The 21,150-nt window shown below is 42.1% G+C and overlaps 2 protein-coding genes across 2 annotated transcripts; one reads left to right on the plus strand and one right to left on the minus strand.

The window, feature by feature from the left end:
* Positions 1-584: 584 nt before the first annotated feature.
* Positions 585-1,929, plus strand: TCEAL2 (transcription elongation factor A like 2). Its single transcript, XM_055268899.1, has 2 exons — positions 585-663; positions 1,021-1,929. Exon 2 carries the CDS (start codon positions 1,048-1,050, stop codon positions 1,729-1,731), a length of 684 nt encoding a protein of 227 aa, XP_055124874.1. The 5' UTR covers positions 585-663; positions 1,021-1,047; the 3' UTR covers positions 1,732-1,929.
* A 12,820-nt stretch (positions 1,930-14,749) lies between these two features.
* Positions 14,750-16,760, minus strand: TCEAL6 (transcription elongation factor A like 6). Its single transcript, XM_055268622.2, is given in 4 exon segments — positions 14,750-15,082; positions 15,084-15,629; positions 15,988-16,060; positions 16,627-16,760. Coding segments are annotated over 2 exon segments (552 nt in total). The 5' UTR covers positions 15,606-15,629; positions 15,988-16,060; positions 16,627-16,760; the 3' UTR covers positions 14,750-15,052.
* Positions 16,761-21,150: the final 4,390 nt, after the last annotated feature.

Genomic DNA, 21,150 nt, shown 5'->3' on the forward strand with positions numbered 1-21,150 from the left:
CACAGGCCTGTCCTGGGTCCTCGCAGGTCAGTGTGAAGGCGGGCGCTGCCGGCGGACCCTGGGACAGAGGTGGAGGGGGCTGGCAGTAGAATTGGGGAGGGGGCGGAGAAGGGATCCGGTAGATTGGTGAGGAGGGGGATGCGGAGTCGGCGGGGGCCGGGGCAGTGGAGGGAGAACCCCCGAAGCGAGCCTGGCTCGCCTTCTCGATGCCCTCTTGCACTGAGTCCTCCATCCATTTTAGTGCTGGTAATGGGGAGTGGGGGTAGCGACCCCGCAGTGCGACAGTGAAACGTAGACTTATTCTGGAAATAACCCCTTCTCACAATCTATGCCCATGGAAACACTTGATCTCCGCAAAAATGGGGTGGCGCTGGGGCAGGTTGCCTCCGGGGGACCGGGACACAGATACAAACGCAGTTTGGAAAGCATCCTGGTTCGGTGCCCGCCTTGAGAGAAATGGCGGCTGGGGTGCGGGGGAGGTAGGGGAGGAAAACGGTGGGTGAACACGGCCTGGACTCAGGAAAGGCAACCGAGTCCCTGTGAGCCCGCTAAGCGCGCAGCCCCTACCCCTGTCTCCTGTCTGTCCGCAGGTCTGCGCGTCTGTTGTTCTCAGCGCTCTGAGAGGCCTGAAAAGGAGGAGCAACCTGTCCAGAATCCCCGCAGGTCCGTGAAAGTACGGGGCTGCATGGACAGGGGCCCACAAGGGTTGAGAGTGTGGAGGGCCCAGTCAGGGCGGAATTGGGGTCCCTGCCCATCCCCTTACCGCATGAACACACACCTTACCAGGCTGAACCAGTGCAGAGAAGGTGGCAGGGCCTGCCAGGGAATAGCTGGCTCACGTGTGTGGGAGGAGTGGCGGGCTATGTGGTGGGCAGAAGGCCCTCTTGGAGGCCCAGTCAGCTTAGGGGAACCCTCACCGGGGGTGAGATGCAAGTACTATCCAGACCTGCATTCCACCCCATGCCCTCAGTCTCCCATGTCTCCTTTTTGTCTCCTCTTCCCTCCACCCGCATCACCCAGGAAAGGAAAAGGAGGGGAAATCTCGACATGGAAAAACTCTTCAATGAAAATGAAGGAATGCCTTCAAACCAAGGAAAGATAGACAATGAAGAACAGCCACCGGACGAGGGAAAGCCAGAAGTAGCTTGTACTCTGGAAGACAAGAAGTTAGAAAACGAGGGAAAGACAGAAAACAAGGGCAAGACAGATAAGGAACCGTTAAAGGATAAAGAAAAGCCAGAGAGTGCGGGAAAGGCAAAAGGAGAAGGAAAGTCAGAGAGGAAGGGAAAGTCAGAGATGGAGGGAGGATCAGAGAGAGAGGGAAAGCCAGAGAGAGGGGGAAGGGCAGAGGGTGAAGGACAGCCAGACAGTGAAAGAGAGCCAGAGAGTGAGGGAGAGCCAGAAAGTGAAACAAGGGCTGCAGGAAAGCGCCCAGCTGAGGATGATGTACCCAGGAAAGCCAAAAGAAAAACCAACAAGGGGCTGGCTCAGTACCTCAAGCAATATAAGGAAGCCATACATGACATGAATTTCAGCAATGAGGACATGATAAGAGAATTTGACAACATGGCTAGGGTGGAGGATAAAAGGAGAAAAAGCAAACAGAAATTGGGGGCGTTTTTGTGGATGCAAAGAAATTTACAGGACCCCTTCTATCCTAGGGGTCCACGGGAATTCAGGGGTGGCTGCAGGGCCCCACGAAGGGACACTGAAGATATTCCTTATGTGTAGTTTCCCTGGCAGGCATTTGTCAGGCCATATGTTTTAACCTTATGGTAATACTTTGCTTTAGTCGTTCCTCCTGCTGCCAGTAGCCTTTTGACCCACCTGCCAGTGTTTGCTTGCTCTATGTTTCAGTAGCAGATTTTCACACATGTGCATTGCAGAGACGTCATGATTCGTGGAAAAATAAAGCAGCTTATAATATCATCTACAGAATCTGTCTGTTTTTGTTAAATACATGACAGGTTAACAGTGGTTTTCTGAGTTGTGAGCTAGCAGGTGATTTCATTTCTTTGTTTTCTTTCGTTCTACTAATCTTTCTTTTCCCAGAGAACACAAATTACTTTTCTCACAAAAATAATAAAATATTTTAAAAAATCAGAACACAGTATGTAAAAAGCAAAGAGAATAACTGTCCAGTGAACTTATGAAGTTCAATAGAGACACTTAAAGTTCTTGTTGTCAGAACTTAAAATGATAGGCAAAATTCACATTACCTACCTGTGGGACTCATCTGGAGAAGTCAATCTGGAGTTATTACAGATCCATTGCTCTAATGGACAGTCTTGTCATTTGTCAAATGGAGATAATAGCTTGCTTTTCAAAACTGCTGAGTGGGTTGGATGAGGTAGAGAATATATTTGTTGGGTTGGCATCTACCTTCTCCCCTGCTCTTGCAGAAGAAAATACCCCCTCAGGCACTTGGAAGAGGACTAGGGTAAATCTTACCTGTATCCAGAAATAAGTCTAGGAAACTGAAAGGTGGGTGCCATCGTCTCTTAGACAATGTCATGTCCACTGGGCACTGTGCTCCTTCTCATAAATCTTGCACCCTTCTAAAGCTCCCATTGATGCCGATGGGCTGAAGTTCTCAAGGTAACAAGGTCCAGTTGACTTCCTTGGAGTCCCCCGTGAGCCAAGCCTACTGACCCCATTCCACAACAACTATGAAAATGTGGATAAAGTCCCTTTCGTCAGTATAGAGTTATACTTGCCCAATAGGGTAACACCTCAGTGATGCTTCAGCCCCCGGGGGATTTCAGATTTTTAGTAAAACAATTATTGCTGTGCTTGTTGGTTTGTAAGTGTTTGCATACAGCCATCTCTCCACCAAATTCAGAGATAGAGGCTGGGGTAAAATTTGAGTGGCACACACTCATCTGTTCTCATCTGTCAGTGACTTGTATGCTTGACTCATCTTTCCTTAGAGTAAATTCTCTTCTAGGAAAGTCCTTCCAGGTCCCACCTTGCCAGTTTAACACCCCTACCCACATTTGTAATTTTTAGAGCAATGCTACTCAAATAGTGGTTCATGGACTAGCTGCATCAGCATCAACTGAAAGATAGTTAGAAATGTAGAATCTCACATCCTCACCCCAGCCCTACTAAGTAAGAATCTTTTCTAGTTTTAACAAGATCTGCAGGTGATTCCTGTACACCTTAAAGTTTGAGAAGCAAGGTTAATGAGGAAACTCTTAGCCTCCCCAATTCCACCTTCTCATGATATATGTGCCTAGAAGGATAAATACATGTGCTTCATAGGATGCACATCACAGATTTTTAAATAGACCTGTGTTTGTCAAACTGAAGTTTCACCTTCCTATATTTGCAGAGTTTAAAACAAATTCAGCAGGTCAAGACCTGCAATATTTTTTAATGAAATAGGATATAGTAGATTCAACCAGAATCAGATAGTAAACATCAGATTATATGGCAGGTAGGTAGGATTAATATTATTTTCTGAAATTTGTATTTCAGTTATGTATATTTGAACAATATGTTTCTGACTGTGGGGTGAGGTTTTTTAAAATTGAGGAACATTGGACTTTGCTCGTCAAAGCACAACCTGTTGTTTATCCTGGTACCCCTAATACCTAGCACAGTGCCTGATAAGTAATAGTTTCTTGATGAATTTGTAAATAATAATACCTGAGTCAAGAATTCTTGTCCAAGATCATTCCCTGTCTACATAAATAACTGTGGACTCTATATCTCTAGCAGCATTTACTTGCAATTCCAAAAGAAACACCATGGAGAAGGGTTTGTACCATGAATTTAACCTTATCTCATTTATTAATGCATTTTTAAAGTGTCCCAGTTTGTCACATGTCAGAATCACCATAAGTCTTCATCAATAATGTGAATTTATAATCCCCATGTCAGATCCACTAGGTGGAGCTCTATAATTTCCATCTTAAACAGGCTGCCTGGGTGATTCTGATTCATAATAAAGGTTAATCACCACTGATTTATATATTCATTATGATCTCCATCGTATTAACTGTAAGCCATAAGGTAAGCAGAAAAAAAGAATTACAGTGTCTCTTTTTTGGTGGGGAAGGTGAAGTCTTTTCTAAGTTCTAAAACAAAGGTTAAAAGTAAAAATCCATAAAGTCAAGATTTCATATATTTATTGCATAGAACCCGAAAGTATCTTTAGAGCACACCACACTTATAAACAAAGGCAAAGTCAAAGCATATCATAGTATAGTTTATTTCCTCCTCCAGATGCCATGATAACTGTGGCAGCTGAACAGTTCCACTGCTAAAGAAAACTCTTGGGACACCAAATGGTCATGATTGCAAATCTGCAGTTTGTTGGAGAAAAAAATGGATGCAACATAGCAACAGCATTAAGGAGAAACATCATAGTCAAAAGCTGTCTAATAGTAAGGGATTTGGAGTGGCCAGGTATGAGCTTTGATTATCTTCCCTCTTTATAATAGCCCTGGCAGGATGCCCTTCTCTTTTCAGATAAGGAACCATTAATGTATGCATAGAATACCTTGAAACCAGAGAACACAAAATAGAGTCTCAGTCAAGGTTTCTGGTACATTGCTGGTTATGTAAGCATATTCTTGCTATGTAACAGTCTCAATGGCAGAGCCCTTGGCAATGAGGTTCACTGAGACTAGGTTTAAATGATCAATCTCACTGTTTTCGGTAAAGCTAACAGGCTGGTAAAAATCATCCCAAATTCCTCAGACCCATGATTGTCAAACAGCACTCTTAATCAATATGTTTTGTGCTTTTACCATGGGTCAATGCCATGCAGGCACATTTCTTATTTTGATAAAAAGCTCAGGCAAATCTCAGCCCTGCTGGAGTTCACTTTCACAAAATAATATGCTTTTTATCCTCCTCCTTACGATATGCATAAAGCTGCAGGCACAATTCCTAATGAGTACTATTAACATGGCCCTCACTCATTTGTGGATATCTCCCCATCTTCCCATCCCAATTCACTCGACATTCTTCTTTACCCTGCTCTGTCTCCCGAAGGACTCTGACCTATATGGACCACATCAAAGGGCTCCCTCGTCCTCTGGGAGCCAGCAGTAGTGAGTGCAGTCAGGAAATTTGTTTCTCAACTTGTTCCCTGCAGTGTTGTCAGATGCTGGTGAAGTCCCTTCTCCCAAGGTTCCTAGAAGGTGGCCCTCTCCACATAGGCTCTGCAACTCCAGCTTTTAGTTACCCCTCTTTGCCTCTGTCCCTCAGGCCTACCTCTGGTTATCTCACCTTTAGTAGCCATGGTGTATTGCACTACTCATTTTGGTTCTCTAATACCCTTCCCATACCTTTGTCTATTCTCCTTTATTAAGAACTGCCCTCAAATTTTCCACTGCAAATGTACCCCCTATTTCCTGCAACGCACTTTTCAGGTACAGTAACAGATACAGGAAGTCACTCCAGGAATTGGGTTCCTTGTAAATTTGAGGGAAAAATATAACCTACTGACAATAGGGTTGAGAACAGTAGGGGGAAGGTGTTAGGAGAGGTTCACAGGTACATGGTATGTAGTAGTATGATGATAACTCATACACCACTGGTGGCATGGAATGAAGTGCGAGTGGAATCCAAAGCTTTGAGAAATCAAGTGGTTATGTTACTTAAGTACTAAAACAAAAATAATTACCAAGAACTTTCTGGAGTCATCTGTATACATCTGACAACCCTAGAGAGTATGCATAGAAAAAACAGGACATTGGAAGCTACAAAAATACAGCAGAGAACATACGTACAGCACCAGAAAGCCTCTAAGGCAGGGTTGAAGGAGTCCCTCATCTTAGGGTAGATATAGCTGTGAACCGAGGCTAGGTCCTCATGGTGTTGCAGTTCCGCTGCCAATTAAATGCTCCAAATGCAGTCGCTTTTACAATAAAGTAAGGACACTAGTAGAGAAGGAATAGAACTGTGATATATGGAATAGGGACATTTGTGCAGACGTACTCTGAGGCATTAAGAAATGCATTTGTGAGAGGGTCAAGAGCATCTTTGAAGATTTCTGTGGGCCTGTGCTTTGTAGGCTGGAGATGATGGTGGAGAATGCTGCAGTAGAATTGTCCTACCTCATCTTAATGTGAATTATGGAATCCCAGAGTGGTGGAAGTCAGGTGACAGGGCTTAATTATCTGAGACAAGGTGAGTGGAACTACCACAATAAGCCACAGGAATTGAATGGTAATTAGTGAGTTTTTGGCCCACAGGGATTTGTGGTGATAGCTAATCAGAGCATTCTTTAAAATGAAATAATTGGGCAGCCTATTGGATGCTGCTTGACATATTCAGGCAGAAAAAAATTTCTAGATCTGCAAGAAAGTCTAACTCAAGATGCTGTGGCATGTTTTCTAAACTTCTTACCCAACTGAGGGGAAGGAAGGGTACCTCCAAGGTATGATCTTGCAGCCACTGGTATATACTGTGACTCTTACATCAAACCTTTCCCAGTGGGACCTACAGACACTTTTCAGAGTGACTGTGCACTAAGGAAAATAAAATACCAAAATCTTCTGGGAGTTATTAGCTAAAGGCTCAGGATAGAGGCTAATTTCTGGAGACCTCAAACCGTATCGTAACAAATAATCAGATTGGGGAGCTTGTGAGATGCTGTGTAGAGGAAATAAGCCAATAACTGCTCTATATTTGGAAAGTAACTCCTGGGTGCTGGCTGGTACCCAACATCTGACTATGTTATTCCAAGAAACTATGCACCTAGAAACGTTATCATGAACTAGCCACTGTTTAATTCATCAAACCACATAACTAGAAATGCACAGCAGAATTCTATTTTAAGATGAGAATTATACATAACTGACTGAATTTAAACATAACTAGAAGGCATAAGAAAACTACATAAGCAAGAAGTTCAGACTCTCAAGGTACTTTCTCCTACTGCTTGGCCACCTCCCTATCAACCCACATTTGTGGCCTAATGGAACATTCCCTGTAACTAGAGAATAGAAAAGTATAGATCTGTTTTATAGATCAATGTGCATGGCATGCTGGAACCCACTGGAAGAGAAAGGCTGCTGTACTAAAATCTCATTCAGGAAAGACAGCAGCAGAGGGAAATCTTACTAATGGGCAGAAATTTCAATGATATTACTTGTTGTTCACTTGGCATGGAAAGAGAGACAGCCTGATTCATGAGCAATAGCACGTGATTTGGCTGGCTTTTCAGGGACTTAGAAAGAACAAACTTGGAAAATTAGTGATGAGGAGGTTTAGGGGAGAAGTATGTGCATGAACTGTTCACAAGGTAGACAGAGTGCCAAATATTTGTTTCTCAATTAAATAATCACCAGAGGGCATCTATTATGGAAGAAGTTCTTAATAATTAGGAGGACCAAAAAAGAATAACGTTTTTAGCAATGGTAGATCACCTTGTTTCAGAGCAAACCCTCCCATGAAGAACTACTAGAAAAGCCGAGCAGAAAACAAACAATCTGTTTGAAGACACTGGGGAGAAAACAAAGCACTGAAGACTTGTGTGACCAAAATTTTAAAGAGAAAATAATTCCACAGATATGAAACCTAGACTTGGTAGAACTTTTTTGCTTTGAGACATTTGTTGATAGGAAATTAGGATTAAGGATATTAGGCTGAGAAGCAGTGAAGTTTTCAGCAGTTTTAAAAGGCTGGGACACAGAAATTGAAGTTCAGTTTCCAAGGGAGGAAGGGTCCTGGTATACATCCTTGAATTTCAGTTGGTACCAGGTAACGTTATGCTCTAGAAATAAAGGTAAATAGAAAATAAAACTGTTTTCACAATATCTAAAGCCTAGCTTTAAATAAGGTCAGTCCCAACTTGAATTAAGATGATCTGTTTCTGTCCTAACTAGGGACCTCAGACCTACAGTATGTTGACTTAAAAATGACACAATTTGTAAATTTAGAAAGAAGATTTTATTTTTTATAAAGAGTTACAGCCTTCAAGGTGGTCATTCTGACAGTCTTGGAAGCATAGCCTCTGGCAGAACCCGGAAACAGACACTTAGAGGGAGAAAGGGGTAAGACAGGAATTTATGCTGGATAGATTGGCTAAGCATACATATTCAACAGGTTATAGGAGGAGATATGAATATAATTCAGTGAGTCCTAATGCATGCCTATTGAATAAACATCCATGTTATATATGAACCCCTTTCATGTTGGGGGGGAAACTTAACATTTAAATGTATTACAATTAGTCTCTATAAGTCAAAAGGTAAAGCAGAGACATGAAGACACTCAAGTTCTGGCCTCTGTAAACTGGCCTAGAACCAGTCCATGGTCAGTGGTCTTCTTATCAGGAGAAAGTTACTGAAATCAGTCTCTTGTCCAGTCAAAGCTGTAGTTATGGCTTGTGGAACAGGGAGTCAGTTACTCAGTGTCTGGCAGTGAGCTACAATTGTTTTAATATTGCTTATCTCAAGGCCAGTGTTTGTGTAGCTGTTAGACAAAAAGAAAAACCTTGCAGCAGTTAACACATAGTTTATTCTTTAAGTCCAGGCTTGCATGACTTAACCCTTACCCGCTATGGCCTTAGGTCCTGTTTATAACTTTGTATCTTATTGCCACAAAGAGTCCATTCTATTAGCATTAATGATATATATTTTTACATTAATGATGGTCAGTTGTTTTGTCTAAATTGTAAAAGGGGGGGGTATAACGAAGCGTGTCTGACCTAGCATCCTCTCACAGCCAGGAACTCAGTTTTTAAGGATTCTCTGGAGTCCCCTTGGCCAAAAAGTGGTCTGTTCAGTCGGTGGGGGGCTTGAGATTTTACTTTTAGTTTACAATACAAGAAACTAAATTTTGCCAAGAGGAATTAGCTTGGTAATACATTATTTTTTGTCAGGACCCCCAGATACGAACTCAGTTTAGCTGACACCTTGATTTTAGCTTTGTGAGACCCTGATTAAGGAACTCAGCTGTGAATTCCAAAGTTCTGACCTATAGAACTGTCAGATAAGAAGTAGGTGTTGTTTTAAGCTGCTACATTTGAAGTGATATGTTACACAGTAAAAGAATATTAATAAAAATTTTGGTACTGAAAGCAGCGAATGCCTAAATATATGAGAGTGGCTGGGGAAACCAGCAGTTGATGGAGGCCGGGAGAATTTTGAGGAACATGATGATGTTTATCCAACTGTCAGTAAAAACATATACCTTAAAGATTCTGCTGGTGAGGGGCCAGTAGTATGTGAGGAGCAAGTTACTAGAAATTGGAGGAAAAAAAACCCTTATATTTAGTGGCATGGAAATCAGAGAAATAGTCTCCAACAGTTATGTGGAAAGCCGAACTTGCAAGTGATGCACTGGGACATTTAGCTGTGATGATTTCCAAGCAATGTTTTGAAGTGTAGCCTGCTTTCTTCCTGAAGCTTATAGCAAAAGGTGACGAGAAAGATATATTGAGAGAATAGCTGTTAAACAAAAAGGAACTAAAACTTGAGGACTGGGAAATACCCATCCTACCCAAATGGAAAAATACACAAAACTAAGAGATTCCTTCTGAAAGCATGACACAGAGAAAAAGCTGAGGATGTAGTTGTTACAGTCTTTCTCTGAAACCTTAGAAAAATAAGAAAGTCAGAGCACTCAGTCACACAAAGGTCATTTTCAAGAGATTGAAAGTATGACTCAAATATGCTCTCAATCAAACTAGACAGGCCAAGTGTAGAGGTCAGAGGCAGAGAAATCAGAGATTCAAAGTATAAGAAGGATTCTATGTGCTGCTGCTGCCTTAAAGCTGGAGGGTACCATGTGGCAAGGAATGAACGTAGCCTTTAGGAGCTGAAACCAGCCACGCTCAGCTACCTCAGGAAGAGACAAAAATAGAGAAAGATGATTTCAAAAATATCTGTCAATGTGAATTTTCTTCAATGGAGTAAAACCTACTGTAATTTATGCAAGACTCACCTCACAAGATTTTAAAGAAAATTATATCAGTAGAAACACTGCCAACTCTAAATGAAAGTGATGGAGTACAACATGAGAGAAGATTGTGAGATCTCCAAAATTCTCTTGATAAGAAATGGTCTGATAAAACTACTCAGCTGAGAACCAATGCTGCATCTAATGAAAAAGGAAGGATTACTCAGATCGCAGAACCGAGAGCTCAGAGCACAGACCTGACCGTCCAGAGGACGCATCCAAGAGCACAGAGAGTGAAGCTGAGTGCCACAAAGGATTTTTCCCAGGCCTTAAAACCTAATAAAGAATTTTTTTGAGCCTGTGACCTCTTTTTATCTTCTATTTGTTACTCGCTTTTGTCTATAACTGTTATCCTGTGCTTGTCACATCATCATAGGTTGGGAATTTTTATAGGCAAATAATTTGTCTCCTCAGTTTTACAGATCCGCAGATGGGATGAAATGTCTTCAGGAGCTTTACTTAATGGATTATGCCCAAGATCCGCATCCACATCTGGTTTATATAATTTAGATGATGACATGTTTACTTTTGAGCTCATGCTGTAATGGGATGAGATTTTGGCAAATCTTGGGAGAAGTTGACTGTATTTTTACATTTGGTAGAGAAATAAATTTGGGGGACCTGAAGGTAGACTATGGTAGGCAGAATTCTAAGATGGTTCCCACAAGTTACCAGCCCACAGTGTATGATACGTATCTTCTTCCAGTAACTCAATCCAATGTTAATCTATGTGTTGCTGTGAACAGATTTTGCAGATATAATTAGGTTCCCAGATCAGTTGATCATAACATAGGGAGACAATCTGGGTGAGCCTAACCTAATCACATCATCCCTTTACATAAGGGTCTAGAGTCAGAGACAGAAAAGTCACAGGTTAGAAGCTTTAGAAAGAATCAATGTGCAGTTACACAGAGAAGATTGGAGGCGTTCACATCATAAGGAATGCAAATGGCCTCTAGGAGCTGAAAATGGCTTGCCTGACAGGCAGAAAAAACAAACAAACAAACAAACAAAAAACTGGGACCACACTCCTACAGCTGCAAGGAAGCAAATTCTGAAAACAACATGAAAGAACTTGGATGTATATTTCCCCCGAGAACCTCCAATGAGAACTCAGTCTGGCTGAAATTTTGAATCCTCCTCAAGACATCTAGGACCTCTAAAATCCTCCTCATCATTAATTGTCCAAATAATTCTCTTCAAGTCCCTGACCAGCCGATTGCTGGTTTTAGTCATTGCTCATGAGGCAGGGTAGATCCATACCTCCAACCATTAAGGGTTCTATACAAAATGGACAATCATATGATTCACTCAAAATCATACCCTAAATCCTAGCATGTCTTTTTTCTACTATTCTATGTTATCCCTGAGTGGGACTATAATGAGGCAGCCATCCACTTGCACCTACTATCAATATACCAGGAAGATACAACCAGGAACTGATACATTGTTTCATATATCTTTTTCTAACTGGTCACAAGGATGAAGAATTCACCAAGATGCCATATATGATATATGTTGGTTGAGAGAGAGGCAATTAGTCTGATCAAACTGCACATGAAATTTACTTGTGCCTTTTGGTTTACTCAGGTCTGATCTTGTAAAGCCATCTGCAATTAATGGTTGAAAGCTGAGGTCCACACAAAACTTTATTATTCAACAGAGTAGACAGCAACACATTCATTAAGAGTAGCTTGTTAGTATGGAAAATTAATACCTCGTGGTCAGGTGTTAAGTCTCTACTGGGTTTGATAGCAAGCCAGGAGCAGATTCTCAAATGTAGACTAGTTGCCAAGAAAAGAGGGAATGATTTTGCTTAAAAAACCATAGAGGCATATACTTTAATTCTACTACTGGGGCTTTCTAAAACTCCATGGAGCCTCTCTTTCTAGCATGGACCCAATACAATTAGATCTGCAGGGTCATGAGGCTGAAGTGTCAGAGAAGCTCCCACTACAGTCTGGAACTACTGTAGATCTTTTTCTTGCTCTGGGTACCACTTAAAACTGGAAACCATGTGGAGTCCAAGAAAAAAATCAGTATGATACATATTGTCGCTAAAATCTAAGGTCTTAATTCCTTCAAGCTAAGTGTGGTAAGATCATCTGCAGGTATGTACTTAACTGCTACCCATCTAGGGCAGCTTACCACCCATGATTTCTCACTATGGCATTTCTTCTGTTCCTTTGTGAGGCTGTGCTCCTGTGGCATATACAGAACCCTCCACTGGGGTTTTATTTGTTGTTGTTTTTTGTTTGTTTGTTCATTTTTAAATGGCACGATCCCAGCTCACTGCAACCTCCACCTCCCAGATTCAAGCAATTCTCCTGCTTCAGCCTCCAAAGTAGCTGGGATTACAGGCACCCACCACCACGCCCAGCTAATTTTTTTTTTTTTTTTGTATATTTAATAGAGACGGGGTTTCACTATGTTGGCCAAGCTGGTCTCAAACTCCTAACCTCAGGTGATCCATCTGCCTTGGCCTCTGAAAGTACTGGGATTACAGGCGTGAGCCACTTCACCCAGCCCTAGGTCTTTTTATAGCACAGATTCCACAGTTGTTTAGTTTCACTTTGCAGAGCCTGTCTTCCAGGGGCTAAGAAGTTTCACCTCTTACAGTGCGGGAGCTCTCCTTGGTGCTGCTGTATATGTGTTCTTTAGTAAGCGAAGCTTTTACTGTGAACTACATATAGTGAACTAATATCTCTGCTGATATTCTGCTATATATAGAAGGTCCTATACAGCCTGTAAAGCCCATTACTCCTCAGTACTTTGGAGAATGTAAGTAAATCCTGTTAGACAATTTAAGTTATTTGTCCAAAGTTATTTAGGTAGATGGGCTAAACTTGGAGTCTCAGCCATTATTATTTACATTTTTATTAAGTGCTTACTACCTGTCAGTTACTTGTGTTGGGCACTAGAAATACAAATATAAAATGGACATGCCATGCTTTGAGATGCAGAATCCAGTGCAGTCTTTCTCAATTTTTTTGCTGCAGCCCACAGTCAGAAATTTATTTTCGTCATAACTCATGGTGCACACACATACGTATATACATAACTGAAACACAAATTTCACAAAAAGTATTCACTCTAGTTACAATGCTGTTTGATATTTGATACTTTCTGTTTGGCTGTATTCAATTCTATTCTATCCTATTTCATTTTTTAAAAATTACCTATCTTGACCCATTGAATTGATTTCAAGATCTACTTTTCATGGGGGAAGGACAACTTCATTTTGAAAAACATGGGCTTATTTAATAATCTGTGATATGTGTCTTATATAGCACATATATTTATATTTTTAGGCACATATTTTATGTAAAGGTGGGAGTTGGAACCCTGAGGGGTCTCTTTCTAAGCCGGTGCTTCTCAAACTTCAATGTGCATAGAAATCTTCTTGGGATCTTGTTAAAATGAAGATTCTAACTCATTAGGTCTGAGGCAAGACCTGAGATTCTGCATTTCTAATTAGTTCCCCAGGTGATGACTATGCAGCTTGTTCATGGACCACAACATGTTCATTACAAAGGATTTAAAACTCAAATGTATTGATGAGTCTGCTGAACTCCTAAAGTGTTACCTGACAAGTTTCCTGAGAGTGAACTCAACAGAGGAAAGAGCATCTGCAGACAAGATATTAACCCACGAGAAGAGCACAACCACTATCATGCAGGTATTTTTTCCTGTCCTAGCCTGCAATATCTGAGTTTTGTGAGGACAATATTTATGTATGCAAAACAAGCAAATAAGGAATACACATAAATGATCATTTTGGCAAAAAAGAATTTGGAAGATATTAATGAGAGGCCCAAGCAGCACCAAGGTGATATCCATGTGTACCTGGTTACTGTAACTATAAAGTGAAGAGACAGCTTTATCCACTTCTACGGGGGTCATGGGTTGGTGGACATTGCTCACCAGTGACTCCAGAGAAAATGACAGGGCTTTGACACCATAAATCCTCTATCAGTAAAGGGTGCGGGGCCTGGGAAAAAGGGCACAGTGCCCAGCAGACATGGCAGTATCCAGGAAAGAGTGGCATCTACTTCTTAGCTGCCTGGAAATATTCCTAGACATGGTGAGAACTCCCTCAGCCCTCCTCTGATGTGTCTGATTCCATCGACTTTCCTGCCACTGTATGGGAATAGTTTAGGAGCCATTCCTCCCCTGAGTGCCTGGTGGGGACCAGGTCACAACACAGCTCACATACTTAATATCTCATCTGATCCACCAGGCAGTCCTGTGAGGCAAGTATTATCCTTATTTTACAAATGACAAGATTGACTCTTATAGCAATAGATCTGTTAGAATTTCCAGGTTGATTCCTTTAGCTTTTAGTCTCAGAGATAATACGAATTTTACCTGTCATCTTATGTTCTGATAACAGGAATTCTAAGTGTCTTTATTGCCTTCGTAAGCTCACCGAACAGTTCAATTTCTTAGCATGTATTGTTTTCAGCTTTTATTTATTTTTTAGTATGACAAATATTTAGTATTATATTTTAGTATGGGTCTGAGTATGCAGACCCAGTACTCATGTTAGAGGACCCAGGAACATGATAGAGGACTCAGCAACAGTGTTCACTGACCTGGCTACACCTAGGGAAGACATAGGGATGTGCACAGCAGCAGAGGAATGTCATGGAGGTACATAAAAGAGGTGGTAGGACTCATTTTTGAATACAGGTGAGACCTATTCTTGCCTACCCTTCAGGAATAACCATTGCCTACTTTTTAGTGTACATGCTTTCAGAGTTTTCTTTGCGCAGAAATGCATTATACAAACATTCACATTTTTATAAAAATTGGCTGATACTGTATATGCGGTTCTGCAAACTGTTCTTTATTTATTTTTTACAATGTGTCATGAACATCTTTTCCATGCACATGGGTGAAAATCCTCTACTAAAATATAGAGCGCTGTAGTTGGGTCAAAAGGCTGCTGGTAACGAGATTGACATCTAAAGCAAAAATATCAGCTTAAGGTTAAAGCATTGGGCCTGGCAAATATCTACCAGGGAAAGCAGGGTTGACAATAATCTCATCAGAGAAGTCAGAATGGAAGGCCAAAGGCATTAAAGGTATGGGATATCATGTAAGCCTCTTTGGCCCCTACCTCCACCCCTCATTCCCCTGACACCCCGTTGTCCCCTTGGGGCGAATGGATCCTGCACATCTCTTTGCATCCAATGAAAACCACCCATTTTCTGTTTTTTCCTTAGCTCCTCCTGAGCCCTTGACACATCTCCACATTCTCTCATCATCTCCTCACTGCTCAGATGCCTTTCCTGTAAGTCCTCCTGAGTGTCCTTGGGGGAATCGTCGGTCCCCCTGTCTGTTTTTCTTTTTGCTTTCCGGGGCACATAATCTCCAGCTGGGCGCTTTTCAGCGGCCCGCGGCTGGCTCTCTGGCTTTGCCTGGGAGGCTGGCTTGCCCTCGCCTTGTGGCTTGCCCTCACCTTCGGACTTGCCCTGCTTTTCCTGGCTTCCCTCATCTTCCAGTTGTCCCTCATCACCTGGCTCTCCCTCATCCTTTCGCTTTCCCTCGCATTCTGTCTTCCCCTCCGCGTCTGGCTTTTCTTCCTCGTCTGACTTTCCTTCATCATCAGGCTCCACTTCATCTTCTGGCTTTCCCTCGTTTTCCAGGTTTCCTTCATTTTTATTGTAGGGTTTTTCCATGTCGAGATTTCTCTTTTTCCTGTCCTGGGGGATGACAGTGGAGGGAAGAGGAGACAAAGAGGAGACATGGGAGACTGAGGGCCTGGGGTGGAAGGCAGGTCTGGATAGTACTTGCATCTCATCCCTGGTGAGGGTTCCTCTAAGCTGGCCAGGCCTCCAAGAGGGCCTTCTGCCCACCACATAGCCCGCCACTCCTCCCACACACGTGAGCCAGCCATACCCTGGCAGGGCCTGCCACCTTCTCTGAACTGATTCAGCCTGTTAAGGTGTGTGTTCACGTGGGTGGGGGTATGTGCAGGGGTCCCAATTTGGCCTTGGCCGGGCCCTCCACACTCTCAACCCTTGTGGGCCCCTGTCCATGCAGCCCCCTGCTTTCACGGACCTGCGGGGATTCTGGACAGGTTGCTCTTCCTTTGCAGGCCTCCAAGAGCGCTGGGAACAACAGACGCGCAGACCTGCGGACAGACAGGAGACACGGGTAGGGGCTGCGCGCTCAGTGGGCTCACAGGAACTCCGTTCCCTTTTCTGAGTCCAGGCCCTGCTCACCCAATGTTTTCCTCCCCTACCTCCCCCGCACCCCAGCCGCCATTTCTTTCCAGGCCTCGGGCACCAAACCAGGATGCTTTCCAAACTGCGTTTGTCTCTTTGTGCCCTTCCCCCGGAGGCAACCTGTCTCAGCGCCACCCCGTTTTTGCGGAGGTCAGATGTTTCCATGGGAGCGGATTGTGAGAGGGGGTTATTTCCAGAATAAGTCTATGTTTCACTGTCGCACTGCGGGGTCGCTACCCCCACCCCCCCAATTCCAGCACTAAAATGGATGGAGGGCTCAGTGCAAGGGGCGTCGAGAAGGCGGGCCAGGCTCCCTTGGGGGTCCTCCCTCCCCTGCCCCCGCCCCAGCCCGCTCCGCATCCCCCTCCTCACCAATCTACCGGATCCCTTCTCCGCCCCCTCCCCAATCCTACTGCCAGCTCCCTCCACCCCTGTCCCAGGGTCCGCCGGCAGCGCCCGCCTTCACACTGACCTGCGGGGACCCAGGACAGGCCTGTGCTTCCTCCGGCTCGCGGAAGCCCGCTCGCTGCTCCCCTGCCGCCTGGGCAGCTCAGACAGCTGATTCTGCGCGGGCGCCTGGACCGGACCGCAGGGCGGGCGGGCGGGCGCGGGGGCTGGTGCCCACGTAGGCGCCTGGTCACTCACGTGAGCACCGCGTCACGGGAGCGAGGCCACCACCACCCCCTTCCCGCCCACCTCACCATCCATCCCCGAGGGACCGGGAGGTTGCTGAAGATGGGAGAGGGTGTGTGTAACAAAGGAATGGGGGTCATCAAGAAGAAGAGGAGGAGGGGGTGGCTTTCTGATCCCAGGTGCTTTACCTGACGCAGCTCACAGCATCCTCGCAAGGCATCTCTCTCTGATGCCCATTATCGCCAGGTGTGACAGCTGATCAGAGAGGGTACCCGACTTTGCCAAGAGCGCTCAGCCCCAGAACTCCACAGCCCACTTTCAATACTGGCTCTGCCTGACTCCAGAGCCCTGGGGGTAGTGGTGCCTGCCAGGAAGCTGAGCTGCCACCTTGAATGGCGGTGTTCCTGGGGTTCTGTCTTGGGCCTCCTCTCTCCTCAGCCCTCAAGTTGTCTCTCCCTGTGTGACTCCCAGATCTACATCTCCAGGCTATTCCTTTCTCCGTGTCTCATATCAGCTTTGCCAGCTGTGTATTGGACATCACCGCCTGAGTATCCCTGAGGGACACGGTAGGTTAAAACCCTGTACCACAAATTGATTTCAAAAGCCCATGTACTCCAAATTGATTTCACCAACTTCCTTCTTATAATCTCCATTGGCCTTTCTCCACACTTGAAAGTTACCTTCCAACAGTTGACCAGTTTTCATAGAAAGAGAATGTAAGACAGCTAGAAAAGAAAGCATTCAAACGTTTTTAATATGAACTGCAGATCCACAAATTCATCATAACCCTTGGTTCACAACATGCTCTTCTCACTGACTACTGCTCCCTCCCCTCCTTTCCCCTCTTTTCCCCCACTGTTTACTTTCCTTCCATTGTTTTTCTCTTTCACATTTGTGAAACCACCACTAAACCCAAAGAACTAGAAAATTGCTAATAACTGTTCACTTTCCTTCCATTGTTTTTCTCTTTCACATTTGTGAAACCACCACTGAACCCAAAGAACTAGAGAATTGCTAATATTCTTATCACTACAGTGTAGTGTCATATATTTGGGTTTTGACAAGATGTTTATAAGATGTTTTTGTTTGGATCTCTTTCAGATTATCCTGTTTGGAGTGTGTTGAACTTCTTGGATACATAGATTAGTGTCTTTCCTCAAGTTTGAGTAATTTGCAGTCATTTTTCCTTTGAAAATTCTTTCTTCCCTATTCTATTTCTCTTCTTGTTGAACCCCCATCATGCGTAGGTGTGCTCTGTTCATTTTTCACATTACTTTTATTTTTCTGCTCCTTGGACTGAATAATCTCAATTGACCTATTTTAAGTTCACTGATTCTTTTGCCTGCTCAAACCTACTGTTGTACCCCTCTAGTGACTTTTAGTTATTGTACTTTTCAAATACAGAATTTCTATTTATGTTATAATTTCTATGTCTCTTTGTATTTTTACATCTTTACTGATATTGTGTATTTGCTGAGACATTTTTCTCTTTTTCTTTAGTCCTTTGTTTATGATTTCCTTTAGTTCTTCGAGCATATATAAGACAGTTGATTAAAAATATTTTCTAGTTATTCTAATACACGAGCTTCTTCATGATAGTATCTAATTATTTCTTTCCTGTGTATGGGCTATGTTTTCTTATTTCCTTATATGCCTCACAAAGTTTTGTTGACATTTGTATATTTTGATTCTAATATGTTAACTCTGGAAATTAGATTCTCCCTCTTCCTTGGGTTTTGTTGTTACTCTCTCATGGGTTATTGTTTACGTATTTAGTGACTTTTTAAACTATTTTAGCAAATTATGTATTCTTTGTCATGTGTGGCCACTAAAGTCTGTGTTTTATTAGCTTATTAATCAGCTGGTGTTCGGATGCCCTTACTCTAAGTACCTAAAGCCAACAAAAGAAAAACGATAAATAAAAAAATACTTTCGTGGCCTGGCGCGGTGGCTCACACCTGTAATCCCAGCACTTTGGGAAACCGAGGCAGGTGGATCACCTGGGCTCAGGAGTTCAAGACCACCCAGGGCAACATGGTGAGACCCTGTCTCTACTAAAAATACAAAAAAAAATTAACCGGGTGCGGTGGCGCACGCCTCTAGTCCCAGCTACTTGGGAGGCTGAGACAGGAGAATCACTTGAACCCCAGAGGCGAAGGTTGCAGTGAGCCGATATCATGCCACTGTACTCCAGCTTGGGCTAGAGAGTGAGGCTCCATCTCAAAACAAACAAACAAACAAACAAACAAACAAACAAACAAAAAAAACTTTCCCAGTCTTTGCAGATGAACTCTGAGTTGGAGTACTTTTTTAATGCTTTACATTTTTCTTATGCAGAGCCTGAAGCTCAAATTCAATGAAGTTGAATGCTTGCATTTTCTCTGGCCTTTTCTGAGTATGTGTCCCTCCCTCGGCATGCACATGGCCTTCTTGATTTCCCAGTATATATAAAAGGTTTTTTAAAATGCTTGTTCTTCCACATATCTTGTTTCCCAAACTCTTCCTTCTCAGGCTTCTCCGTCTGTTCATTGCTTGTTCTGAGTGTTGTCCTTTGCTCCAGACTTCTTTGGCCAATACCTGTGATTTTAAATGCTTCTGGCAAAAGCCAACTGGAGAGCCAATGCAGCCCAAGCCCTGGGAGTCCTCCCAGTCTGGTGTAATGAAAGAAGCCTTAGTGATGAAAGTGCTGCCAAGCAGGCTGATAGCCATACCACACTTCTATGAGAATATGGTCCAAATTCCTACCACTGGTACTAGCTATCTAAACCAGGATAGTGGGCTATTATCAACAGATCACTGCCAATCTGGGGCATAGAGAATGATAGATAGGCAATTGAAAATTTATTTCTTACCACAAATTAGTAGCTTTTATTTTTCACCAAATTTTCCTCTCATTGTTATAATTTTTTGACTGGATCCCAGAGTTCTGAGAAAGTTGATGGTAACAGTTTTTGCCAGCTCACTAATTGATCATTATGGAGTTCCAGAGTTCCATACACTACCATTTTTAATGATGTTACTTGTGTTTCTATTTCTTTTTAAGTCAGTTGGGTAGGTTGTGTTTTTTTTTTGGAATTCATCCCATTCATCTACCTTGTCTCATTTTTTTGTCATGCAGTTGTTAATAGTATTACCTTATAATCTTTTTTTATATATCTGTAGAGTTGCTAATGATGACCCCTTTTTTATTCCTGATTTTAATAGTTTCAGTCTTCATCATTTTTTTATTGGTGAGTGTAGCTAAAGTTTTGTCAGGTTGTTTTTATATATATTTTCAAAGAACAAACTTTTAGTTTCATTGATGTTCTATTCTGTAATTCATTTATTTCCACTCTAGTGGTTACTATTCCCTTCCTTCTGATTTCTTTGATTTAAGTTGCTCTTCTTTCTGTAGCTTTTTAAGATGAAAGTTTACTGATATGGGATTTTTATCTTTTCAAAGTAAACATTTACAGTTACACATTTCCATCTAAATGCTGCTTAACTATATCCCATAACTTTTGATGTGTTGTGGGTTTTTTTTGTTTTTAAAAGTATTTTCCAATTTCTCTCATGATGTTTCAGGTTGAATTGAAGTTTATTGTTTAATTTCCACATATTTGCATGGTTTTTGAATTTCTTTGTGTTGTTGATTACAAATTTAATTCCATTATGATCATGGAATATTATTTTTATAATTTCAATACTTTAAAGTGTATATAGGATTTTATTGTTTATTATGTAGTCTTTCCAGGAAAATGTTCCATGGGTGCTTGACAAGAATGTGTATGCTTATGCTGTTTGGAGTGTTCTATACATGTCTGTTATTCCAGTTGGCTTTGTAGTTTTGTTTAAGTCTTCTATTTCCTTGTTGATATTCTAATTTGTTTCATTTATTTTTGAATGTGTGGTTTTGAAGTCTCCAATTACTATTGTTAAATTGTCTTTGTTTTCTTCTAATTTTTTCCTTCTATTCTGTAACTTTTTGCTTTATGTATTTTCGAAATCTGTTTTATGTTCATATATGTTTATAATTTTTGTATAGTCCTGATGGATATGACTTGTTACATAACACGTTTTTATTCTATGATAACATTTTTTGTCTTAATGTCTTTTTCATCTGACTCTTTTGGTTATTCTTTGCATAGTATATATTTTCCATCCTTTCACATTAATTTTATTTACTTATTTAAATATGTTCTCTTTTAGATAGTGTATAGTTGGATCATGATTTTTTTTTTACCCATTCTGCTACTTTCTGCCTTTTGAATAAAGTGTTTAATCAACTTATATTTAATGTAATAATGATAAGGTAATATTTACATCTGCTATTTTGCTATTTGCTTTCCATTTGTTGTGTACTTTTGTTCCTCTATTTCTCCAC

Source organism: Symphalangus syndactylus, chromosome X, assembly GCF_028878055.3.
Source record: "Symphalangus syndactylus isolate Jambi chromosome X, NHGRI_mSymSyn1-v2.1_pri, whole genome shotgun sequence".
NCBI classification, from domain to species: Eukaryota; Metazoa; Chordata; class Mammalia; order Primates; family Hylobatidae; genus Symphalangus; species Symphalangus syndactylus.